The sequence below is a fragment of the Triticum aestivum genome, chromosome 7D (genome assembly GCF_018294505.1).
Source record: "Triticum aestivum cultivar Chinese Spring chromosome 7D, IWGSC CS RefSeq v2.1, whole genome shotgun sequence".
In the NCBI taxonomy this organism is placed as follows: domain Eukaryota; kingdom Viridiplantae; phylum Streptophyta; class Magnoliopsida; order Poales; family Poaceae; genus Triticum; species Triticum aestivum.
In genome coordinates, this window is record NC_057814.1 from 40,903,033 (window position 1) to 40,930,652 (window position 27,620).

At 44.2% G+C, this 27,620-nt stretch overlaps 2 protein-coding genes across 3 annotated transcripts; both read right to left on the bottom strand.

Annotated features, from left to right (window-relative positions):
- Nucleotides 1–543: 543 nt before the first annotated feature.
- LOC123167415 (putative transferase At4g12130, mitochondrial) lies at nt 544–10,550 on the bottom strand. 2 transcript variants are annotated; one of them, XM_044585252.1, is made up of 5 exons: nt 9,960–10,502; nt 8,769–9,022; nt 8,565–8,663; nt 7,714–7,872; nt 544–834 (listed from the first exon to the last, which is right to left on the bottom strand). In XM_044585252.1, exons 1-5 carry the CDS (start codon nt 10,424–10,426, stop codon nt 590–592), a joined length of 1,224 nt encoding a protein of 407 aa, XP_044441187.1. In that variant the 5' UTR covers nt 10,427–10,502; the 3' UTR covers nt 544–589. The 2 variants fall into 2 exon arrangements, with proteins under 2 accessions (XP_044441187.1, XP_044441186.1); XM_044585251.1 differs by lacking the exon at nt 544–834 and adding an exon at nt 7,093–7,636 and having other exon boundaries at nt 9,960–10,550.
- A 2,638-nt stretch (nt 10,551–13,188) lies between these two features.
- LOC123165618 (collagen alpha-1(III) chain) lies at nt 13,189–16,301 on the bottom strand. The gene is made up of 6 exons (XM_044583310.1): nt 15,634–16,301; nt 15,371–15,537; nt 15,199–15,279; nt 14,884–14,959; nt 14,714–14,812; nt 13,189–13,774 (listed from the first exon to the last, which is right to left on the bottom strand). The coding sequence occupies exons 1-6, from the start codon at nt 16,049–16,051 to the stop codon at nt 13,614–13,616; spliced, it is 1,002 nt and encodes a 333-aa protein (XP_044439245.1). The 5' UTR covers nt 16,052–16,301; the 3' UTR covers nt 13,189–13,613.
- Between the last annotated feature and the right edge of the window lie 11,319 nt (nt 16,302–27,620).

Consider the following 27,620-nt stretch of genomic DNA (forward strand, 5'->3'; position numbering starts at 1 on the left):
CAGAGTTTATTCATTCTCTCACAATACGCTGAATTACAGGAACCATGATTACTATCTATAGTTCAGTATCTCCTAATTTAGAAGACATGTCTTTTTAGGTGCTGCCAAAGAGATTCAAAGAAAGTCGACAGAAAAAGGCATGAACACAAATTAACAGCTGTGAACAAGACTTACTGATGGGTTAAAATGTCTGCAAAATTAGACCATCTGTTTCAGAAGCGTTCGAAAGAAAACATTTGGGAACTGGCAAACCCTAAAACAGGGGACTTATTTTTAGTGTATACTTTGTACACAGTAGCTTATTCTTGATCTATCATTGACACAAGGGAGTACAGTAAGGAAGAAACTAGGTGCAGAAATTACTAGACAATAGACCAAGAAACTAGGTCCAGAAACTGAGAGACCACGGACCACGGTCAGGTAACCTTTGCTAAACTGTCTGAAACTCCACCCCTGCTCACAGCGCCTCTATGAAAGAATTGGCGCCCAGATCCTTCAGATTTGCCTCTATGAACTACGAAGAACTTCATTACTTCATTTCACGCAAAGTATTTGCGAAGTTTTGGTCAGGTATTGGAACTTTAAAAGATCAAGCGACTGCGCTCTGCTGTCCTAAGACCTCTGTCCACTCAGCTGGCCACCAGTCTGGCTTAATCGCCTTGACCCTCACATCTCTGTTGTCGCTGATGGCAAGGACAGCGTTTTCCTTCAGTGTTGCTTCGAGCCGCAACAGACCCATCCCACGGCTGCCGAGAGCGGTGCTTACCGTACCCACTTTCTTTCCAGAGGCGTCGTCCACGACATCTGAGCCAGGAGCAACAGCCTGCTCGAGTTCTGATAACAGAGGTTGCAGAATCAATATCCGTTTGACGGAGACTGGATTGTTGCATAATTTAGCACAGCTTTGTCATTTTCATCTACAAACTTCAAGGGTATCAAGCGCTTCCTGATGACACACCATGGTGGTGTGTGCAACCAAAACGAGACTTGGTGTTTTGCTGCAAACGACGCCTTCAATGTAGTTGTTTTTTGTAATTAACTAACTTGTTCTATGATTTGTAACCCGTCGGTTGAAATATATGTCCTCTCCCCCAATGCAACATAACTTGATTTATGCTAAATACATATGTTGTATACACAACTTGTAGGTTGAAATATATTCTGAAAATATATGTCAGTGAAATATCTGCCCATTCCCCCAACATTGGTCCTGGCGTCCCGCTTGCACGTGCTTCTACTAAATACATATGGTGCCTACATGGGGGTGCTCAAATCTCCATGGCGTTAATGCTCCAGCCGTCAAGATCCTTGGAACAGGTGTCCACTGTCACAATGCCAAACTGCATGAATCATCCAGGTCATGGTTGTTGCACCATGTGGTGTGAAACATTAATGTAATAGTGATCTTATTTATTCAATAGAAGAGAGGTCATGCTCACCTTTCTCAAAGAAGGAAGTCAGCTTCTGTACCTTAGCCGAGCTAGGAGTATATATCAGTCGTTCTAGGTTCACATCAGCATGCCCCACACGTAATATACAGAACTTATGCACTTATTTAGAATTGAAACTGCTTTTTTAATGCCAGTAAAACCCATTGGCATCATAGGATTATGAAGCATCGGGATTTGCGATTATACCTATCTAGTTTCCGGTTTCGGTGCTAAAAAATGGAGAAGTCCATGCTACCCTCTAATGAAGTATTAAGAGGATAACCGACCACTAATGGTGCGGGGAGCTCATGCGGAAGGGCACGCATAAATAAAGAAGTATACACGAGAAGCGCTGGACCGGAAGAAGGGACATCACTGTGATCCCCGGCTTGAGGTGTAGTGGTTGGGTTGTTGATAAAGTTCCCATGTCTGTGGTCACTCGCCATGGCAAAAGGCGCAAACTTGTATATTTGTTTAATCCAACTACAATCTGAAGCTAACGAGTAGCACCACAGGACGGCACGTGCCTCTCTTACCTTGGATGTGCAGCCAAGCACAATAAATATCAAGCACTAATAAATCAAGTTGTTGTGTTGTTTCGGTGAAGTGCAATTTCAGCTAAATAAGGATGAGAAAAGAAGATATGATTAACTTAACTCTGAACGCGACTTTCTGCATGACTTCCTCACAGGAAAGAATATCATACTCCCTTCGTTCGGAATTACTTATGGCAGAAATGGATGTTGGGGGCGGAGGGAGTACATGATATGGCATTAATTGAAGCATCTGTTTTGACAATTCAATACAAAAAATACATTTTGTAAGTGGCAAACAGTAAATAGGGTAACTAATATGAGTGTGAACTTTGTGCACCATGATTTATTCTTGACAAATCACATATACGAGCACAAGTGAAGGTAGTAAACAAGAAATTAGACCCAGCAACTGATACATCATAGAACACGATATCTTTGCTAAACTCTCTGAAATACCTCTCCTACTAACGGCACCTTCCTGAAAGACTTTACACACGAATCCGTTGAGTTTTGCCTCTATAAGTTGAACTGAATTTCACTACAATGGATGTTTTGGACCAGGTTTTGAAAGTTCAAAGGATCAAACCACAACCTTCTCCTGTTCTAAGACCTGTGTCCACTCAACCGACCACCGGCCCGGCTTAATCACCTTCACCATCACATCCCTTTCGCTGATGGGGCAATACGAAGAGCTTTGCCTCCATGCTTCTTCAAGCCGCAGCAAACACATTCCGCGGCTGCCAAGAATGGTGACAGTCTAGTCTGGCAGTTAGAACGGATTGTTAAACACAATGTGTTGAGCCATATCATGTCACGTACATGTCACGCATGACAGAAAGACTCCAAGGCGTCCAAGGCGCAGGATCTAGGATAGATGGTTAGTTTAAGTAACATGTAATCTCCTCTTATCTCTTGTAATCAATTCTATCTCTTGTTCTGCAAGTTGTAAACCTCCTGTAAGATCTCAACAATGTATGCGCTTCAGGGAGGTGCGCCCCTGCCTATAAACACGTAGCACGTCGCCTCAGGTCGGGGCAAGACGTTTCCGCCTAACGCACACGGATAATTGCATAATTTAGCACAAAATTGATGTCTTCACCATTTTCATTACGCAATACCGGCATTAGACACTTCCCTATGACACCAAAGTAGTGCGTCCGTGAGACAATCCCCTGACATGAATAACATTCAGGCACACATTGGAATTGCTCCTGCTCTAATCGAATTCAGATTTGTTCTGGCACCATGGCACCATGGTCGATAGCCTAGTGGCAAGGACTTCTCACCACACGTGCTTCTAGGTTCCAGTAAGATTGGGGCCAGATTATCCATTGTAATTGTGATGAGTAAATATAAATCGTTTGTGGTTGAATAAATACAAAAAATAAATACTATATTTATTTTGGCGAGAATTACTAAAACTGTCCTTATAGCCATACTGTTATTAAGTGAATCGGAAAGTGTATTGCAACTCTGTGATGACGTCCTCTTCATCCATGACACTCACATGACTAATTCAACGACGCGACTTGATATGGTGAACGCGAAGGCTATCTCAGAATGTGGTCATCTTAGGAACTACACTATGAGCTCGAATTAACTTATTAGAACTTCTATCAGGAAGTTGTACCATGTGCTCTTTATGACAATGTTGAATAGCTCCAAAGCATAAATGTCATGGTTGTTGCACCATACATAACAAGACATTAATGTAATGGTGTTCCTTATTATCTAAGGGTCAGAGGAGAGATAAAGCATGCTCATATATATAGTCTGCAACCTATGTGGGCAAGGAGTACAGCTCGGCCGTTGCTAGGTGGAACATGCTCATATATAGTTTGCGAAGAAGCCATCAAACCATTTGTATACCTGCGCTGGCAAGGAGTAGAGCTCGGTTGCTTGTAATACCCGAAGTGTAATGTGCACATTTATTTATTTTTTGCGGAAATAATGTGCACAAGTTCTGCGCTTAGTTAGAATTGGAACAACACTTGTCAGGCCAGCAAAACCTGGTGACATCGTAGGACTAGGAAGCATCAGGATTTGTGATCATGCCAGTCTAGACTTGTGCACATGAGGTAACAACGTTAGTGTGATTGCCCGCTGGAGTTGTCTTGCTTCGGACGATTTACAGCGAACGACGGGAGCGAAATGCACGACCAAGAAATTCAGAGGATTCACCTTCAGTCGCGTTGCAAGTTACATGGTTAACATTTGAGAAAGCATAGGCTTTCCTACACCCCCTTATCTAGCCACTCATTTTTGCATCGCGATTCGTGCGAGTACATTTGTCTTTTTTGTTTCTCCCATATAGAACAACATATGAACTTCAAACTTGGCAGCTCAACAAAACATTCTTACTAGAATGTGGGAAAAACTTTTAGAATTTTTCGTGCAATATAAATACTAAAAAGTATAATTTTTAATACAAAAAATCTAATTTCGTATATTTATGTTTAACGAAAAAATCTGAAAGTTTTTTCTCACATTCTAGTTAGAACGTTTTGGTGTCTTGCAAAGTTTGAAGTTCATATGTTGTTTTATTTTGAAGAAACAAAAAAGAGAAAATTTGATGTACAAAGTTAGTTGTCTAGCACGGATCTTAAAGCAATGTTGGAGGGTAAGGATAAGGGGTGTCCAGAAATCTGAGCTGTAAAAATCCGCGTCCCAAGTTACATACTATTTTTATTCGGTTACAAGAGGACAAGAATTCCATAGTCACCTAAGCCCCATTCTCTCAATTGGGTAAATTATACTCCATCCGTCTCTAAATAAAAACCTTTTAGAGATTTCACTATAGACTACATACGGAGCAAAATGAGTGAATCTACATGCAAAGCATGTCTACATATAACCGTATGTAGTTCATAGTGAAATCTCTAAAAGGTCTTATATTTCTGAAGTTATTTATACACATTCAGCATCTCTCATTTTAGAAAATAAATATTTGTATTCGAAAAAAATATCCTATAGACGTGAGCACGCAGTGAGAATTAAGCGCTTAGAAAAGTCGGCAGTAAAAGGCACCCAAAACAGAACAGAGGCGACAACTAGTAGGGTGTGTTTGGTGGACCTAGCCTAATTGTTCTCCATTGATACATGTTGATTGTAGACATGTTGAGTCCATGCATTTGTTGTTGTTTCGCAACGGTGTATGCGCTGAGACATGCTGACCTGAAACATTGTTTGACAGCTTGCATGTGTTCAGACATGCTGAACAATTTTGAATTTTGAATAATTTTTTTAATGGTGAAAAAATTGAGAAATTATGAACAAAAATTTAAACATGTTTTGAAATTCTGAACTTTTATTGAAAATTTAAACAAAATTTTCAATTACAAACATTTTTAGAAAATTTAAATAAAATTTAAAATTCTGAACATTTTTTGGAAATTTAAACATATTTTGAAACTCTGAATTTTTTAAACAAACTTAAACAAAATTTTGATTTTAGATTTTTTAAAATATTTAAACACATTTTGAAATTCTGAACATTTTTTAAAAATTTAAGTTTCTTTCAAATTGTAAACATTTTTCGAAATTTAGGTAAAATTTGAAATTCTGAACATTTTATGAAAATTAAAACAATTTTGAAATCCTGAAAAATTTCGAAAATTTAAATAAAATTTGAAATTCTGAACTTTTTCAAAAATTTAAACAAATTTTGAAATTCTAAATATTTTATTAAAATTTAAACAAAGTTTGAAATTATGAATATTTTTTGAAAGTTTTAAACATATCTGGACGTGGTTTAGTGGGTGTCGGGCCCAACCTAGCTGCCTCCAAGCACCCTCTCTGGATTGTATGAGATGAACATGGCTCAGGGCCGTTTTTGCATCAGATGGGCATTAGCCCACGTGAACCCATGCACCTTACCAACAAGGAAAAGTAGGTTAGATGAGAAATTTTTACCTTCATACACCCTATCAAACACACCTATAGTGTTGTTTCAATGTAGTACATACAATTTTTTCAAACAGGAACATTTGGCCTATGGGTGTATATGTATGGAGAAAATTAGTAATTAAATAAAAATTAAAAATAAATATTGCTTTTTTCTTCAAGTCAGCAAATAAATATTGTTTTTTTCTTCAAGTCAATGCTTGTTTTTTATTCGTGAAAATTTATATAGTGGAGCAAAAAAAGTCAAGTTTATTTAAAAAATAATTCTAAACTTTTTTGAATTTTTTAAAATTATAAAATAAATCCCATGTCAGGTGTATATATAACTGGCCTTGGGCCAGGCCGGGCCGGGCTAAAAAAGCCCACGGCAGAAAAACTAAGGCCCAGGCTCTACCATTGGGCCTACTTTTCAAGCCCAAGCCCGGCCCATCTGGTAAAAAGCCCTGGAAAGCCCTTAGGGCTTAGGGCCATGGCCTCTTCCTTAAATGCCAATATGCCAAGCCCAAACCCGTCCAGGCCCTGCCGGTGGGCTCAAAACTCAGGCCCAAGCTCAGCCCATGGGCAAGCCCATCGGGCCTAGGCCCTGGATTTTAGGGCCGGGTCTGAGTGGGCCGACAGGGCCGGGCCTGAGATGGCCAGGACTAGGTGTATATTGTATGTACACCCAGGAACCAAAGGGTATTTTCCATACAATTTCAGCTAATTAAGCATGGGACGATACTTCATTCCGAACACAAACTAGCAACTTTGTGCATGACTTGCCGAAAATGCCAAACGGTGACCAAGTTTCATTTGAAAATTTTAAAATTCAAACTTATCAGTTTCAAAAAATTCTGAAAATAAACATACATATACCTAGATGCATAATGTACATGTGTGCAAATTTTCAGGTCGAAATGAATTCAAGTGTGAGCTACACAAAAAAGACAAATCTGAGGCCTTTTAGCATATGTACTGTTCATCTTTAAAGTCCATGAAATTTTTTTTGTGCATCGCAATTCAAGGTATTTCATCCTGAAATTTTTCACACATACACTTTACATCCTTCCATACATGTGTAATTTTTTTCAGATTTTTTGAACTGGAATTTGTGAATTTTGAATTTTTCAAAATAAAGGGCTCCATGGAGCTCGGTCTCCAAAATGCCCTACTCATGACTTGCTGACAAGTTAAAATATCTGAAAAATTAGAGCACCCCTTTCAGAAAGGTTCAACAGAAAGCATTTGGGAAGTGGCAAACCCTAAACAGGGGTACTTATTTTTGTTTATACTTTGTACAGTGTCACAGAAGCTTATTCTTGATCTATCACTGGTACAAGGGAGTAGAGTAAATAAGAAATTAGGTCCAGCAAATGACACCACATAAAACGGTCAGATAACCTTTGCTAAACGGTCTCGAACGGCTTCCCCTAACGGCGCCTCTATGAAAGACCTGGTGCCTAAAGCCTTCACGTTTGCCCCTCTAAACTCCAAAAAGAACTTCATTACTTCACTTCACTGGAGGTTTTGGTCAGGTCCTGGATCAAGCGACTGCGCTCTGCTGTTCTAGGACCTGTGTCCACTCAGCCGGCCACCAGTCTGGCTTGATTGCCTTGACCCTCACATCTCTCTTGTCGCTGATGGCGAGGGTTGCGTTTTCCTTCAGTGCTGCATCGAGCCGCAACAGGCCCATCCCACGGCTGCCGAGAGCGGTGCTTACCGTACCCACTTTCTTACCAGAGGCGTCGTCCACGACATCTGAGCCCGGAGCAACAGCCTGCTCAAGTTCTGATAACAGAGGTTGCAGAATCAATATCCGGTTGACAGAGACTGGATGATTGCATCATTTAGCACAGAATAAATACCTTTGTCATTTTCATCTACAAACTTCAAGGGTATCAGGCGCTTCCTGATGACACCACGGTGGTGTGTGCGCGCGATCAGCTCCTGACCAATATAGCACCCCTTGTCAAATGAAATAGCATTCAGGCCTGCAAGATTGTACTCGAGCGGAATTGCTTCACCTGATATAAAAGTAGTTTTAGCAAAAGAGGAAAGAACAAGCATTTTAATGTTTAAGCTGGAAATGTAGGTAAACATAGTGTAACAGCCAAAAATGATATAATTAGGAAAGCAAGAAAGGGCAGGAGAAAAGATGTTAGTTAAGCATAGACAGAGTACCCATACCAACTTGCCCATTTGCTACAGCCTACAAGAGACAAGAGACTGCTTCTAAGCTATGCCCCTACAGCCACCCTACTGAACAATTCACTAGCACGAATCGACCAGAATCTCTGGGCTCCTAGCATTACTATCTCAAGTCGCAAGACAGAAATGAAATCGCCTATACGATTTACGCTACTGTAGGCTTCTAAGCTCTTCCTTATAGATAATATATGCCATTGTAAAATATCCATCACCACCACTAACCAACCAGAATGACCTGACAAACCATGAGTACGCAATCTAATTCCTTAAAATTGCTTCAGTAGATGCAGATGTTTTCATCAATAGTTTTACTGTTGTTAACAGGATGTAGCACAGTTCTTCCTGTACCATTGAATTACATTGCTGGGTAGCAGTTTAAATGGCGACTAAACGAATCATTCCAGAACCGAAGCCATGTCCTTAACCAAGGAACATCAAATAGCTATACAAATCTCTAAGTATGCTGATGTTTCAGTGTCTTAACAGATCAACTGGAAATTAATCCTACCTTTTGGTATTTCAGTTGAGCCTTCTGCAACCCCATTTTCTATACGCCAAAGCAAATAATGGCGTTCATCTGCTTCTTTGTCAGCCTCAACAAGTGGTGCTGCGGGCAAAACCAAGAGTTACTTGCATGTTCAAATAACCATCGGTGGATATTGAGCACCATATCAAATGTAATTTTAGAAAGCACCAAGAACAAATGACTTACGTATTGTATCAGCTGGAAATATTCCTCTGTAGCCAAGAATGTCAAGCCGAGGATCTTTGAGCCACTGCCAACCATGACCGTTCCCTTGTGCAGATGACTCAGCAGCATGGTCACTACCTTGTCCCCATCCAATGGATTGAGCCTCGGGTTCTTGAGTGGAAGGTCCAGCATGTGCCACATCGTTTCCAAATCTTTGCCAGCACAAAAACTCCTCACTTACATTATCTATCTCAACCTTGCTCCGCAGCCGATATCTACAAAATGGATTGCCAGGACTCAAGACATTTGAACTGGAGAAAGTTTACGCATGCGGAAAGCAATAACAAAACGATACAAAAATCATTAAAATTCTCATATACTCCTACTAGACTACTAGAGCTCAACACAACAACAACCTAGCAGCTACCTATAATTCGTGCAAGGAAAGCTACTCCATAGCCCATACGATGATTTCCTACTTGAGACTAGACATTCCCAGTAGGTCCACAATCCTACTTGACACTAAAGCATTCACAACAGTGGGCCAATGACGTTCTTCAGTTGCAATTTTCAGTCTTAGCACCTGAAATTTCCAAACTCCTGTAAGAGTCAGAACTCCAAACATACTGCACTGAAGTGTCCAGCAGAACTGAGAAAATAGCCATCTGCTCGTCAAGTCATTAACTACCCAAGCAAACAGGCGAAAATCACTCAGCCCTGCCTTGACTCCAGAAACTCCATTCCTCACAGTGATTGCCCCATCAGTTGATTAGCTCGTAAATTTCTTCCCAAATTAACGCTGCTTTCCATCGCAGACCGATTACGATCCCTAGTTGAGACCAAAACATGCTCCAACTTCCCAATTGCGAGCCAACTGATCCAAATTTAAGGTTATCGGCAATGAAACTTCAAAATTTATGACTCTCAGTTATGGCACTAAAATGTCCAACCGTAATGGGCACACAATCGATCATCTGCAAATTGTAACCTGACTACCCAAGGAAACAGCTAATCAACCAGCAACTGCTTTGATTACGGAAGCTCCATCTCCTAAAGTGGTTGGTTAACGGTTTCCCCCATGGGTTAATTAGCTCGTACAGCACTGTTCACTTCCCGAAACTAATCTTGCTTTTCCGGTCGCAGTTCAACCACAGACAGAGTAATGACTGCAACTGCAAACCCCGTTAACAAGTCAGCCGCGCGAATCCTCACCTCTTGAAGCAGGCGAGCAGCTCGTCGACCTCGGCGGCGTCCACATCCGCGAGCACCTCCCCGCCATCACCCTCCCCATCCTCCCCGCCGGGCCGCTCCCCGGTCTGGGGCGCGGCCCCGGTGCGGTCGAGCATCTGGGAGCGCGGGGCGGGGCGGTAGAGGAAGAGGTCGTAGAGGAACCGGCCCTGCGGCGTGAGCAGCGCGGCGTACTGCGGCGGCGGCGCCCGCGCGGGCAGGTTGGGCGTGGGCGCGTACCTCTGCGGCTGGGACGACGAGGCGTGGGAGAGGAGGACGTCGTTGGTGAGGAGCGAGTTGAGGAAGCGCGCCGCCTCGGGGCCCCGGAAGCGGACCACGGCGCGCGACGCCAGGCGGCTCGCCAGCACGCCCGGGTCCGCCGGCGGGCCCGTGTGGAGCAGGCGGCGGGCGCCCGGACCGTAGCGCGCCAGGCGGCGGGCGAGCGGCAGCATGGGGAGGGAGGAGCTGGAGACGGGGACGGGGGTTTTGCGGTCGGGGTTTGGGGCGAATCTGGGGTGGGGATGGGGAGGTCGGGTCACGGCGTTTTCCGGGGGGTGGAAGCGGCGGCGGCGGTGGAGGTGGGGTGGGGGGGACGCGTGGGGAGGGACGTGGCGGGAGCGCGAGCCGGTGCGTGCGTGTGCTCGGGTCGCGTGGGCCGTGGAGATGTGTAGACGAGGGGTGTCGTGTGGTTACCTCTGCGGTGACTCGTGTGGCCGGCACGGTTAAAATAAAAAAAATTAAACATTAGTAAAGAGACAAGGGCTCATACAGACGCGCACACACTCGCCCTATGAGCACACCCGCACGTCCTAACCATATGAGCATCTCCGACGGACTGAGCCGACATATTATCTTATAAAGTTACCGTAGGCGCCCCGTCGTCGACGGAAACGTCTTCTCCCACTGAAAGTGTATTATCGAAAATTCTGAAATAAATCCAGGATAAATGCGAGCACCGCGATTTAAACCCTGGTGGGCTGATGGGCACGGTTAGAATACTTGTGAGTACTCCTTCTAAACTAATGTTCACATCTAATCTAAACGATCTTATATTAGTTTATAGAGGAAGTATTTTTTTTCTTAACGCAGTACATATACATACATGCACATGCACTTGCCCTCACGTTCCAGTTGGCTCATCGCTACAATCGGCCAAACCGTCATCCCTCCTACCTACGGCCGTTCATTGTCCCTCGCAAAAACCAAGCATTTTCTTTTGCGGAACTAGTCATCCCTCTACCACCACCACCCCCATACACAAATGTTTATCCCCATTGATTTATCCGCTAACTGGACATCGTCCCTCGCTATCTGTGACTGGGTGTCATCGCCAAACCCATTCCTCACTTTGCCCTCTCCTTGTCGCTCCCCACTGACTCGTTAGCTACAATTAGCCAAACTGTTGTCATCCGCTACTCGAGGCCGGTTGTTGCCATCCCAACCCCTCAACTAAGCAATCTTTCGTCGACCTAGTCATCGCTCTATGCCCCATCCCTCCCCTTGGCCCTTCATCCCCATAGATTTATCTACTACCTAACCATCGTCCCTCGCTACCTGCGACCGGCTATCATCGCCCCAAGCCTCCCAACTAAAAAATATTTTCCACTAACCCAGCCATCCCTCACTCCCCCTCCCCCATGCCCCCTACTGACTCATTCTCTACAATCGGCCGAACCACTGTCCCTCGTTGCCTGCAATCGGTCATTGCCGTCCTAATCCCTCAGTCAAGCACTCTATCTCGCGGACCTACTCATCAGTGGTGGAGCTAGTAGAGAACGGCAGGGGAGGGGCAGAGCAGAAAATATGATTGTTTGGGGGGGAGGCGGGGGGGGGGGCTAATGACTATTTCTTTCTTCAATCATAGCCCCTAGAAAAAAAAAAGTCTTCAGTGTTTTCTCTGATCATGGGGGGCATGCCCCCCCCCCCCCCCCCCCCCCCCCCCCCGCGCCCCCGAAATGCACATAACTCCGCCATTGCTACTCATCCCTCTATCCCACCTCCCCCTGAATTTCATCCCCATTGATTGATCCACTGCCTAACCAGTGTCCCTCGCTACCTGTGACCGGTTGTCATCACCCAAGCCCCCCAACCAAGTAGTCTTTTTCGTCGCCCCAGCCATCCGGCCCTCACTCCCGCTCCCCACCGACTCATTCTCTACCATCGGCCAAACCGTCGTTACCGCCGACTGTTGTCGTCCAAACCCCTCAACATAGCAGTCTCTTCCGCGGACCTTCTATCCCCACACAGCCGAACCGGCCCACCATTAGCCATCAGCCATCAGACTCGCTTCCGTCGGCAACACATTTCCTTCCCATGAAAATAGATTGAAACCTACAGATTTATCAAGCAACCGAGAAATAGCAAATGTGCCTGATAAAACAGACTCGACATTATTTTCAAGGACACAACTGAGAAACAACAAATGGAACTCCATGGTGTTTCTAATGCTGGGAATCCAGATCACTGACTGTGCTAATACCCGTGTTTAGAGGTTGGACTGTTCTGGTTCCTACACCTCCAAATCTTTCTACACATACATCCATTGGGGAGGTGTTGCTACCCCCATTTGGGAGAAATTTCGGCAGATTAGAGTGCCTCATAGATATTTGGTATTTGTTTGATTGGTTACACATAACAAAATTTTGACTCATGATAACTTGAGTAAAAGACACAGTTGAAGATATTTCTTGTTTGTTCTGTAGCGAAGCAGAAACAGTGAATCATCTAGTGTGTGAATGCATTGTTGCAAGTCTTTTTTGGCAAACTGTCACTGGTGTTTTTCTTTTCTTTTTTGCTTTACTGCCCCTACACACATATCGGATCTCCCACTTCCTGTGGAATTGTGATAAAAAGAAGAGTATCGTTGGTGTTTCTGCTGTAGCAACGGTGTGGTGCTTATGGACAACTCGTAATGTCATTGTTTTCAGGGAGCAAAGTGGAGATACCCGGATTGTGTTTGGGGATGATAGGTAGACTACTTCACCACTGGATAATTATGTGCTCAGAGGGACAACAACTACAGGTGATGAAGGGGTTTGTTGCCTCAGTTCTAATAAAATGGGGCAGGGGAAACCCCTTGTCTTAAAGAAAAAACCCAGCACCGTGCCACTGCAGCAGAAAGAAAATAGTTCTGCAAGACAAAGCTAGCAGAAGAACCACCGAATCATCAGAACATCCTATTTCGACACCCTCAGCCAAGCCCGTTTGCACAATCTTAGAAAATACCAGTTTTATTAAGCACCCAGAGGTCCGGAACATAGCTTCTAATCTTCTAGGGTTATTTGTGTAACCCGACACCAAGGGACATTACAGATAGTAGAGTTAATAGCGTATCTTTACAGGCAGATCAGACAGTAACACAATAGACTCAAATCACAGAATGTATTAACGGTACAGGGCGCGACGCGGGCGGTAGCACATAGCAGATCGCATCCGGACCTCCAGGCCTCATCACTTTCAGTTTAGCTTTCTACTCGTATCTAGCTAGAGGAACGTACACCAGGAGCTGAACTGCTTGCGCAAACAAGCAGCGGTTTATTCATCTGCTCCGTGGATTCGGCCATTCCCTCTGCACGAGATCGCGGGATGAATCGTGATTTGGACCCGCCCATCACACCTCCTCGGGCCTCTCTACACCCTTCAGGAGATTGGGATGATCCGCGATGACTTTGGCTTTGGCTGCCCGTTGTCGTGCCTCCTTGGATCGCGCTGTTGCTGCATTCTTGGATCGCGCTGTTGCTGCATTCCGGGGAGCGCCCAGTTCTGTGCAGGCTGCCTGGCACCGTTGGCACCAAGGTTACCTGTTGTGAATCGATCAGTACAGACTTGATGGTTAGATAAGGCAGCGCCATGCAAATGAGTATGCTCACAAATATATAAATGCTGCTGCCATGATGTATTAGACAAATCATCTCAGCGAGTACAAGCCAATCAACATGTTAAAGAACCACATGGTGTCCGTTTAATCACAAATTGTAGTTGTAATGCTAGGCAGAGCAGCAAATTTGTGCAACAATGCCCTGTTTGTTATCAGGCCGGCAACTGTACATTCATCTAATTATCTTGCTGCATTCGACCATAACATACAGTAATCACTCCCATCAATGCATAATTTTCCATCAGTCAGTTCGTCATACTTCATGAAAATGACAACAGCGACATCAACAGTTGTGAACAGGTTATCTGGCACTTCATTTGATCTTTCAAGTCCGCGGTAAAACCAAGTAAAACCAAAGTCTAAGCTAAGGAAAGAATTGGAACTGAACCTAGTCTTTACATCTCATCAAGACAGACCTCACAGAACCAAATAATCACCCTGTAGAGGACCATCCAGCCTCCAGGGAGTAACTAGTTTCAGTTTCAAGTCTGATCATGTTAATATTTGCTGAACAGGCACCAAAAACATTTCACATGTTCCATTTCTCAGTCCAACTTCATATTTGAGTAATCAATATGTCCAACAATTGTTCTCCAACACTGCAATTGTAATTCATGCCCCACAAGGAAGCTGTTCACATGGAAATGTCCAATCTGATCCCTTTCTACTTTAGCTACTTGAATGCATTTTGTTTTGTCATTTCCAGCCAATTTTAAGATGCAGGAGATAAATTTTCTGCCAGAGAAAGAAATGCTGCAACATCTATGTGCAGTTGGTACCATTCTAGTTGAACGGGCAAGTCAACAATGGTGGCATGAAACCTGTGCATGTAACGACAAGACAAGAGATAGATATTGCTTACCAGAGTTGTCACCATTAGATATACCAGCATTTTGGTTCCAGCCTGGTAAGTGCTGTCCCGCATTGCCCTTCCATGATTCTTCAAATCCAGGTAATTCATCTGTATAGAAAAATATTATGAATGACATATAAGAAGTGTACTGGGGGCAAAGCTAGAAATATAAAACAAACCTTCATTGAGATTGTGCAGTATCTGTGTACTGTCCACCTTCCCGTCTGATTTCAGCTTCCTCGTTACAGAATGTCCCTAAAACAAATTAATGCAATGGAAATGAGCTACAAACTCAAATTCACCGGATATATAACCCTAGCTTTACAGAGAAGTCATATAGCATGTCACTGCTGGTTCATTTACTCTGTCCCATAAAGGGATTGGGCTCTAAAATTATCAATGACTTATGGTTCAATCCAGTGTGCACAGAGTTACTCAATATGACTTCAATCATTTAGCAGGTCAATGAACATATCAAGGGGTCATCTGGGTACCTTATCATGAATTCCTCTGGAGATCCTATGAGTGGCCTCTTTAGTCGTAGTATCTGCTTCCTTGCTTTCTTCGACAGTAATCTGCATGAAACATACTCAGTATCACTTCTGGTTACCACAAAAAGATAAAACTGAATCAAGTGAATTAGTCCCTCATCAGTAATTTGCCTACCCCATCGCTGCCGCTCCTCCGGGTATTCGAAGCCGTGTAGTAGGCTCCATTAATCCCACCATAAGTCACGGTGGAGCTCTGATACGTGAACGAACGCGAGTGCGGCTGGCCGCCACCATTCGCCCTGTTGGGATCTCGCCTCATCTGGACCTGACCCCCTTGCATCCCTACAAACACACATACACAACACAAGATGCAATTTCACATCAGAAATTCAGCCCCACATGAATGAAGAAATTGAACCAATCCCAGCCCAGCCCTACCATCATTCCCATCATCCGGCTCCTGAACATAGGCCCCGCGGTTCGCCTGCCCGTCCCCATCGCCCCCTTCTTCGTCCTCATCAATCTCCGTGATGACAGGCCCCCCTCCATCATTATTATTGCTTCGCGGAGGAGCTTGCTCGAGGAACCCATCCCCGGGCCCGAACGCGCCGAACATGCCCGGGCCCCCCATAGGCCCGAACGCGCCGGGGCCGCCCATCGGGCCGAACAGGCCGGGGCCGAACATGCCGGGGCCGCCCATCCTGGCCCCGAAGGGCTGCGTGAAGAAGGGGTCGTCGAAGGGGTCCCTGCCCCCGCCGAAGAGGCCGGGCATCGGGGCGCCCCCCAGGCGGCCGAATCCGGCGAACGGGTCGCCCGCGCCGAAGGGGCCGTCCCTCCCGCCCCGCCCGCGCTCCATCTCTACGGCGGGGTCTGCAGGCAGGAGCGAATCCCGCGCGCGTGCCGAGATACAATACAGGAATCGACCGCGCGGGCGTGTCAGGCGAGGCTACCTGGATCTCCGGAGGCGGGGGGAGGAGGAGGAGGTGGGTGCTGGGGTCGCCGAAGTTGCTTGGCGGGGACGGCGCTTTAATTCTCCGCCGGGGTTGGTGTGGGGAATTGTGGGCGGGACGTGGAGGGATGTGGCTGGGGCGCGAGGCCTCTGGAATCGCACGTTTCCCGAACGTTCGGGTCGGGAAGCCTCTAGACAGACAAGGCTGGACCCCTGGGCCGGGGTGGGCGTACGAGGAAAACTCGCCTGCACCCAAAGCCCAAACCTAGTGCAGGCAGACGGAAGCCCGCAGCCTCTCCCTACAGTGGCACGGCCCAGTAATGTAGCACGATTACTCTCGGCGGTCTTGCAGTGATTTCCTCACTTCTTTCTGTTTTCTTTGAGTTTTAGTATCTCTTTCGGTTTTCTTTCTTTTATTTTCAGTTTTCTCTGGTTTCTCTCCCGGTTTTCCATGATTTCCTTTTTTCTTGTTTTGGCTTTCTTCGTTTGTTTCTCGGTTTTCTTTTATTAACACAAGTCTACATTTTTCGTATGCATCAAATAAATTTCAATTTATATTTTTCAAATATATATTTTGTTGCCTATTTCATTTTTTTTCATCAAAATTACGCATTTTTGTTATACATATAAAAAAAGGTATATACCTTTATCAATTTTAAAATACATGGTTTATATTTTAACTTTTTTTTATACATATAAAACGCGTTTAACATTTTTGAGATATATGTTTTGATGTCTACTTTTTCCATATAGATTGTACATTTTTTGTGTACGTAAGACACGTTTAACATTTTTCAAGTACATGATTAATTTTTTTTCAGAATTATGTTTTAATGTTCATTTTATCATACAGATTGTATATTTGTGTATACATAAAAACATTTTTATTATACACTTTTAACATTTTTAATATACACGATTAATATTTTTTCAAACATATGTTTTGATGTCAACTTTTTTCAAACATATGTTTTGATGTCTACTTTTTCCATACATCATTTACATTTTTCTATACATAAAAACACTTTTATACACATTTAACAATTTTTTAAATATATATGTTTTGAGGTCTAATGTTGTACATTTTTTTGTATATATAATTCTGAAAGATTGTGAATAAACAAGCACCTAAGGCCTATGAAGCTCCAGCACGTCAGGCCGACACATTGTTGTCGGCTTCAGGCAAGACATTAATGACACATAGTCGCGCCCTGATGAGCCCTACCCAATATATGTCGTTAAAATGATTAGTAACACAAATGTTGAGGTAGAACGAACTGAGCGTAATTCAGATGGTTAGATTCCTTGTGGTGGAATCAGTCCACCAGAGTTCAAGTCTTAGAATTGGCACTGGTGCTCGCCTTTTTGTGGAATGCCAGTGGCGAGTGATAGCCGGCCTGCTCGTCACTTGTATGCGTTTTGGCCCCATTAATGGTAATTGTTCTGTAATAATGTGACCTAAATATTTACCCAAAAAGGCTTGCGCCCCGCTATATTAATATAGCAACCACCCGATACAGCCAGAAGTTCGATGCTGGGGCAAACAGCACAATCATGCCCAAAAGAAAAACAAGAGAAAAGCAAGAGAAAGAAATGCCGGCAGCACCGGATGAACGAAAGTTGAAGCATCCCGCAACCGCTGCGCCCACCGGAAACATCCACCACGCTCCAATGCCATTGAGTCGCCGCGAACCAAGCAACACCTTCAAGAAGGACTGCGACGACGACGACGATGCTGCTGCTGCCCGGACGAATCCTAGGATTTCTCCCGGTACACGGAGGGAAGCGGGCTAGAGGTACTTCCGACGCCCTTCAAGAAGGTTGATGGCGCCCGCAGGCATCATCGCGTCGGTGCCGGGCAGACCCGAGAGGGATTTCGCCCTATCCCTCATACCCACAACCCAGGACCAACCGGCGGCTCCACCACGCCAACCGCCCACCAACCTGCGCCACCACAGTCACGAGGACACTACCGTCGTTTCTCCACCGCAGACGCTGCGAGGCCAACCGAACCAAACGAGACCACCGCCGATAGGGACCAGGAGCACCACAGCCACGTGGGAGGGGACAACCTCCACTGGAACAAGCCGTAGCAGACCGGACGGCGCGGGAGCACGCCGGACCCCCTGCCCAGCCGGGCCCAGATTGGGCTCGTTAAGCTCCTGATGCCGCGCTGCAGCCGACGCAGTGCAGAGCCGCCGATCCCAACGACAGCATCCCGCCAGCCCAGCCGGAGGAGAGCTGCCGGAGGCCAGACCAACCCGCCCTGACCCAGATCGGGCCCAAAAGGGCCCAGATCTGGGCCTGCAGGGCTCCGCCGGCCAACCCCCGCCGCCAGCCGCCACCGTCGCCAAAGGGCCGCGCCGCCGCCGAATCTGCGCCCGATCTACACCGGAGCACCGCCCGCCGAGGCGCACCGTCGCCGGAAACCGCCGCCCAAGCCGGGGAACCGCGAGGGGGAGAGGAAGAGGGCCGCCACCGCCGGCCTCGCCACGGCGCCGCGCGGGCAACGCCCGGCCACGCCAGCCGGCGGCAGCGGCGGGAGGAGGGGTGGGAGGTGGGGGCTGGGCGGCGAGGGGAGGGAGGGCCGCCCCGGTCGCCCCGCTCGGGGGGGGGGCGCGGGGGTACGGGGAGGGAGGGAGGGGGGAGGGGGAAGAAAGTTGAACTAAATATTTTGAATGTTAATGTAAACCTATATTTACTTATACATGTGTGTACTACTATAATAACTAAGATACTTTTGCCAACAAATAATAATTTTGGTATCTTGTGCAACGTCAAGAGCTTCAGAATTTGGACATTTTTCTTTTTCTTTGAGAGGCAGTGCCTGCTCACCTACCGCAACGTGCTACCTCATAATGAAAGACGTCCGTATCAATAATTCTCATATATAGAATCTACCTCCTTCTTACATGCCACTTGCCTAGTGTTCCGTCTTACCACCCTAATACAGAATGCCACTCATTGTATTTATGTCTAGTTTCGGTAAGCTACTCATAGAAATGGGAGGCATTGAGAACTTCTTGGACATCATCTAGTCACACTATAGCTACGAAAATCATGCTATTGGCTTCATCGACCACATCCCGACTACTGGATCGGTCCGTCGTTCCACTATGGCGCCACAGCTAGCCTCTAGAATTCCGTATCCATCTGAAGGGAGTTGTCACCGGTGTGAGTACTTTCCGGCGAAGTGCATATTGGAAAGCAGGCTCCAGTCCATCCAAAATTCAGAATCCAAGTCACTGCAACCTAGCTGAACCAGGCCAGATCCTCCTCCTCTGGACGGCTTAGTAGCTAGCACAATGGCTGAGGCACACAGACACATTTAATTTGACTTGCAGTGGCTGGCATTAGAGATTTCTGTACCTCCAATACGTCTCCGTCTTTGCATTTCTCTGCCATTTGTACGTTGGTGAAAAATGCCCCATGCAGGCCAAGCTACTGCAAACACATTTAAATATTCCCTAGTAGGGCATGCAGAACACCGTGAAAAACATGTCAAGTTTCACACACTGAACTTGTATGCGTATCGGCATCACAATCCCCAAGCCAGACCATGGTTGGGTTGGAAAATTCAGATTCAAGCTCTTCGTGAACCGTGGTCTGAGAGACCTGCCCGCGTGCAGATGTACAGTTTCAGGTGGCCAGTGAGTTTGTTCCCTCGGTGTGATTTATGGAATCACGTGCACCAGATATCACATATACGCGCACACTAAAAAAAAAGCTGTGAAATATTGAGATTTTAGAGACCGCCAAGTTAGCCTAATGAAGAGATCTAGTGTGGCACCAAACTTCTTTTACATCTTATTATTGCCGCATACCATCAGTTCATGAGCATTATAGTACATGTTACTTCCATGTGGTGTGTCACTGTTCGTTGAGGAGTCCACCATATCATATCTCTAGTTCTCTGCCACCCACATCCGGAGAAGATGGATGCTAGGGCCGCGAGGAGGTGTCTCCACTAGTAGAAAAAGGGTCAAATGTGAGACACATTAGTGCCGGTTTGCATTTGAGCCGGCACTAATGTGTTCATTAGTGCCGGTTCAAACGGCTAGGCGGGAGAAGATCTTTAGTACCGGTTCGTAGTACTAGTTCGTGGCACGAACCGGTAGTAAAGAGGTTGTGGCAGGCTGTTTTTAGTCCCACCTCGCTCCCCTAGCAAGATTTTTACCACCGTAAATATGTTACTTCTCAAACTATCACAAGCACTTGGTCTTCACTGAACTCTATGTATAGAATTTGTGGTCGCAATATGAGTCTTCACCGGTTTCTAAACCGTTGAGGACTCATATTGACAATTCAGATTGTACACAAAAGGATCATTGATAATCAATGTATTTTTTATGATAATCAATGTTTTTTAAACTTATTTGAACTCCAGCCTATTTTTGCGTTCAATATGCATCATTCAAAGCGACGTCATCAATTTCCAACACGTTCTGACATCATTTGCTGTTTTTCAGTCATTTACCGATTTGTTTAGAGAGCTAAATGACGGTGAAATTGAAAATCACTACAAAATGAACTCTGAAAATGTTGGAACTTGGCATGCTATCATCATTTCACCCGCATAGCATGTGCAAAAGAGTAGAGAGGGTCATGGCAAAAACTGGACGCACCTCGTGTACAAACTGGACAATCTATTTCGGAGTATCAGGGTTTCAGACGAGAAACTCATCTGTTACACGGGCACTTCAATGTTTTTTAAACTTATTTGAACTCCAGTCTATTTTTGCGTTCAGTATGCATCATTCAAAGCGACGTCATCAATTTCCAACACGTTCTGACATCATTTGCTGTTTTTCAATCATTTACCGATTTGTTTAGAGAGCTAAATGACGGTGAAATTGAAAATCACTACAAATTGAACTCTGAAAATGTTGGAACTTGGCATGGTATCATCATTTCACCCGCATAGCATGTGCAAAATAGTAGAGAGGGTCACGACGAAAACTGGACGCACCTCGTGTACAAACTGAACAATCTCTTTCGGAGTATCAGGGTTTCGGACGAGAACTCATTTGTTCCACGGGCACTTCAATGTTTTTTAAACTTATTTGAACTCCAGCCTATTTTTGCGTTCAGTATGCATCAATTCGGAGCTCATATGCAGAAGTTATGGCAGTTTTGGTTTCCTAGCGGTAGTACCGCGGCCAGAGCGGCAGTACCGCTTATCACCCCAAGCGGTAGTACCGCTGTCCAAAGCGGTAGTACCGCCTATGGCCATAAGCGATAGTACGGCTACGGTTCCGCGCTGGTACCGCCTCGATTTTGGGTCTTGCATTTTTCGTGTCGAGTTTTGCAGTAGTTGCACGGCAGTAGGGCACGACAGTTCCACCTATAAGCGGTAGTACCGCCCTGATGGGCGGTAGTACTGCTACTGTTTTTTTTGGTCCCGTGTTCTGCTCCTCCAGCGGTAGTACCGCTGGGGTGCGCGGTAGTACCGCTTATAAGCGGTACTACCGCCCCAAGGTTCATGTTTGGTTGCTCCTTTTCCCTGTTTCTTCCGCCAGAGCGGTAGTACCGCTCGTGGAGCGGTAGTACCGCTCGTGTGCGGGCTGAGCACATAACGGTTGGATTTTTTCCCTTCTATAAAAGGGGTCTTCTTCCCCATTGAACCTTATCCTTTGAGCTCGTGTTCTTCCTCCATTGTTGACCTTCTTCGAGCTTGCTAACTCTCAATCCCTCCATGGATTCTTGCTAGTTTTTGAGGGAAAAGAGAGAGGAGATCTAGATCCACATTTCCACCAATCACTTTCTCCTCTATGTGAGGGGAACCCCTTGGATCTAGATCTTGGAGTTCTTGGTGTTCTCCTTCTTGTTCTTCCTCTCATTTTCCTCCCTAGCATTAGTTGCTTCGGTGGGATTTGAGAGACAAGGACTCGGGCACTCCGTGTGCCCTTGCTATTGCATTTGGTGCATCGGTTTGAGTTCTCCACGGTGATACGTGGAAGTTACAAGTTGAGAAGCTTATTACTCTTGGGTGCTTGGGCGCCCTAGACGGTTCGTGGTGTTCGGAGCTCAATCATTGTGGTGTAAAGCTCCGGGCAAGCGTCGGGGTCTCCAATTAGGTTGTGGAGATCGCCCCGAGCAATTTGACGGGTACCGGTGACCGCCCCCAAGGGTTGCCAAAGTGTACGGGTTCGGTGACCGCCCCCAAGGGTTGCCATTTGTACGGGTTCGGTGACCGCCCTCAAGGGTCCCTTAGTGGAATCACGGCATCTTGCATTGTGCGAGGGCGTGAGGAGATTACGGTGGCCCTAGTGGCTTCTTGAGGAGCATTGTGCCTCCACACCGCTTCAAACGGAGATTAGCATCCGCAAGGGTGTGAACTTCGGGATACATCGTCGTCTCTGCGTGCCTCGGTTATCTCTTACCCGAACCCTTTACTTATGCACTTTACTTTGTGATAGCCATATTGTTTCTTGTCATATATCTTGCTATCACTTAGTTGTTTATCTTGCTTAGCATAAGTTGTTGGTGCACATAGGTGAGCCTAGTTGTTGTAGGTTTTGTGCTTGTCAAATTAACCGCTAGGTTTATTCCGCATTTGTTCAAGCCTAAACCGTAATTATTTTAAAGCGCCTATTCACCCCCCCTCTAGGCGACATCCACGATCTTTCAAACATGTTCTGACATCATTTGCTGTTTTTCAGTCATTTACCGATTTGTTTAGAGATCTAAATGACGGTGAAATTGAAAATCACTACAAAATGAACACTGAAAATGTTGGAACTTGGCATGGTATCATCATTTCACCCGCATAGCATGTGCAAAAGAGTAGAGAGGGTCACGGCGAAAACTGGACGCACCTCGTGTACAAACTGGACAATCTCTTTCGGAGTATCAGGGTTTCGGACGAGAACTCATCTGTTACATGGGCACTTCAATGTTTTTTAAACTTATTTGAACTCCAACCTATTTTTGCGTTCAGTATGCATCATAATAAAACAGAAAAGACAAAAACTATATGAAAAATTATTCAAAAATAAATAGCAGAAAATAAATAATGCAGAAAAGAAAAACTATATAAAAAATTATTATATTCAAAAAGAAACTAAATACAGCAAAAAAAACTACTCAGAAGTAAATAGAAGAAAATTATATAAAAATTATTGGGGCGCTGTCCAGTGGGCCTGCCAGACCTAGGGTTTGCAAATACAGGCCCAGAAGGGCCAGCAGGCTCACAGGGCAGCGCGCCGAAGTTAGGCCCAGAAGCCTGCTATATAGAGAAGTTCGAAGGAGCAGCCGCGACTGGGTTTATAAACCAGTGCGGCTGCCCTTCGCTCGGCGAGGTGGGACTAAACATTGTGCACCGCTGGTGGCAGCGCACAACCATTAGTACCGGTTGGTGGCTCCAACCGGTACTAATGCGTGGGCCTTTAGTACCGGTTCGTGAAGGGGACTGTTTCCCGCCGCTTGACCTGACGAAAATTGGCCTTTAGTACCGGTTGATGGCTCCAACCGGTACTAAAGGCCCCTCCTATATATATGACACTTACGAAAAAAATCAGTTTCATCGACCCACTTCTTCTCCAAATTCTTCGCGCGACATCGCCGCCGCCGCCGCGCCGTCGCCCATCGCGCGCCACCCTCGCCGGCCCCGCCGCCCCCGCCGCGCGCCGTCGCCCCCGCCGCCCGTCGTACGTCGTCACCGCCGTCGCCGCCGCCCCATACTACGTTGCCGTATCGATCGCGCCGTCGCCCCCGGCCCGCCGCCCGTCGTCGCGCCGTCCCCGTCGCATCGCCGTCTCGCGCCGCCGCCCGTACGCCGCCGCCCCCCGCTCGTACACACACACATACACACACGCACACACACATTTTTTTACCTATTTTCTGTTTTCTGTTGTTTATATTAATGTTACATGAATTACGTAGATAAGAATGTTAGAATGTTAATGTTAGATGAATTATATGGAAAAGATGTTAAATATTAATGTCAATTTTAGATGAATTAGCTAGATATTAATTAGGTATATATATGAGATTGGAACTAGTTGAATTAATATAACTAGTTTATTTTTAGTATGAAAGTTAATAGAAAAAGTTTATTTTTAGTAAGAAAATATAGGTATATGAGATTATTTGAACTAGTTGAATTAATATAACTAGTTTATTTTTAGTAAATGCTTAGTTGAACTAGTTGAATTAATATAACTAGTTTATTTTTAGTATGAAAATTAATAGAACAAGTTTATTTTTAGTAAGAAAATTTAGGTATATGAGATTATTTGAAATAGTTGAATTAATATAACTAGTTTATTTTTAGTAAATGCTTAGTTGAACTAGTTGAATTAGTAGAACTAGTTTATTTTTAGTAAGAAAATTTGGGTATATGAGATTTGATGATCTAATTAAAATATTACTATATATAGCTACTTTATATATATTTTTTAGTATTATAATTAATAGAACTAGTTTATTTTTAGTTGAATTAGTTGAATTAATAGAACTAGTTTATTTTTAGTAAGAAAATTTAGATATCTGAGATTTGATGATCTAATTAAAATATTACTATATAGAACTAGCTACTTTATTTTAAGAAAATTAATAGAACAAGTTTATTTTTATTAAATGCTTAGTTGAATTAATAGAATTAGTTGAACTAATAGAAGTAGTTGAATTAGTTGAATTAATAGAACTAGTAAGTGTTTAAGGTTTACCTATATGAACATAGGAAATGTCGTCTGACGACGAAAAAGATTTCATTAAGTGCGAATACTGTGAAGACCAGCGCGGCCTGTGCGACAAAAATTTCCTTGTTGATGATAGGCGCTTCAGAATCAAGCTGGATGAGACCTTCGAAGTGGATACAGTAAGTCACAACGACAAGTCTTTTTCGTAATTAAGCATGACTTATATATGCTTCATTTGCTTCAACTTATAATTTTAAATTTTTACTATTCTACTAGCGCATCCCCTGCCATGCAAGAATTTTTGTCTTGGATAAGATAGGTTTCAGTGCTATGTAAACTATGGAGGTAAAGAGAGTTTACCTGAAGACCGAGCATGGTTATACTTTTAACGTCAAATTATACAATGCAGACACGTACACCTATTTTGAATGCAAAACTTGGCAAGCACTATGCAAGGCTTATGCATTTGAGCCTGATATGTTTATCACCTTTGATATTCGTTCGGAAGATGATATTGAAGTTAATAGAGACATTTGGGTCGATGTGCAGACGCCTCCAGTTCTACCATTATGTGAGTTTCTCAACCATATTTATGTCTTTGATATTGTTTATTCAAAAATAGTTGATAACTAATTTCTATTGACAGCTTATTTCCATTCAAGCAAACATGTCCGGCGCTTGGTAGACAGGACCTACTACTGTCCCGGAGCTGAACTAAACTGCAAGGAGATAAGTCATTATATTTCATGGCTTGAGGATCTTCATACTGTTAAGACAAATTTTCTTCTTGCACTTAGAAATGTTAGTACTCAAAACGTGCGACCAATAGTGATCGTATTAAACTACGGTCACATCTATTTAAGAAAGATGGTAAGATTTTTACTATTTGTCCTCAGTGCATCTTTTGCATACATTATTTTTTTGCTAAACTTTCATTGCTAAGTATATTAATTACTATACGATGTTCTTCAACAGGGACTCCCGATGACAGTTGTGCCTCAATGGATCGAGACTAAAGGTCACATGTCAATGGTTAGCTTACGGCCAAGATATCCTACATTGCACATGAGTGCATTCAGGATTTCTAAAAGCGATGAATGCTTAATAGTGAAAGATTGGAGCAAAATTGTTAACGATCCCAGAGAAGTATTAGGGGGCAGCAATGAGAAGCGCAGCACACGATTAGGATACAGGTTCATCTGCATGCTCCAGTATGATGAGTCAGGAGAGCTATACATGTTCTATGCTATTTTACCTGAGAGAGAGCAGCAGGAGTGATTTAGCTAGTTCATGCTCTTAGTACTTTTGTCCTCTCATGTCCGTGTTCTTCATCCTGAACTTAATCTCAAAGGGTGATTTGCTTTTGTGGTGTTATGAATGCTTATAATATGATGACCATGTTGAACTCGATGATATCTTTGCTTCTGGTACAAGTGAATGTTTTTTCTTTAAGCTAGTGTTGGTGCTGATTAGATAGCGGTAATGACTATGATGATTAAACAGTGGTAATGACGACTATGATGATTTTTAGCTAGCTAATTTACTGTTGTTGATGATATGATGCAAGAGTTTTTATATTAATATGATGATGAGTTATTATATCATTTATAAAAGAAACTGCAGATTAGTTTCAGCTGGATGGATTCTAGCTAAGTGATCAAGTATATGCCATATCCATATTATACTTGATCACTTAATTATAGGTGATCAAGTATAATATGGATATGGCATATACTTGATCACTTAGCTAGGATCCACATGCATCCAGTCGAAACTAATCTGCGGTACTTTCACCTAATGATTTAACAACTAAAATAATCACTAAATTAAATTGAAAACACAAATTAAAGGAAAAATAAAAAATAATACCAAAACACCCCAAACATTTAGTACCGGTTGGTGTTACCAACCGGTACTAATGTCCTGCACGCACCCGGGCCTGGCTCGTGCCACGTGGTGGCACTTTAGCGCCGGTTTGTGATGAACCGGTACTAAAGGGGGGGACCTTTAGTCCCCACTCTTGGCACTAAAGGCCCTTACGAACCGGCGCTAAAGCCCGGTTCTGCACTAGTGCTCTAGGGTCGCCAGATTTGCTTGCCGGGACGACGCTATAACTCTTGGCTGGGGTTGGTGTGGGAATTGGGGGCGAGACGTGGAGGGATGTGGCTGGGGCGCGAGGGGCGAATCCTATATGACGCCCGCAGGCGTCATAGAGGCGAGGCTTCGCTGAAGGAATCCCACCCGACGCCCTTGGGCCGGCCCATGGTCGCCTTCACTGTTTCATTCTCTTGTATGTTTCTTTTCTTTTTATTTTTTTTCTTTTCCTGTTACTGTTTATTTTCTTTGCTTATCCTTTTTTCTTTTCTTTTCTTTTTTATTTTTTCGTGCATTACACTAAAATTTATTTTCTATTACAAAGGTTCATCAAGTACTAAGAAAATGTTCATGGTATATGACAAAAAGGTTCACCGTGCATTATAAAATGTTCATCGTATATTAAGAATTTGTTCAATGAATAATACAAATTTCCATTGTGTATTTTTTTCAGCACATATTACACAAAATTATCAGTGTATATTCGAAAATTGTTCAATGTACATTACACAAGTGTTCAATGCGTATTTAAAAATTGTTCACCGTACATTACAAAATGTTCAAGACATATTTGAAAATTGTTCAACATACATTAAAAAAGTTCAATGTGTATTTGAAGTTTTTTCCGCATATATATTCATATGTTCAAAAAAATCGAAAATAAAAAACGAGACACGGTGCTACAGTGAACCGAATGGTACAGTACCATTCCGCTACAGTGTTCCAGCATTACGTTTTTC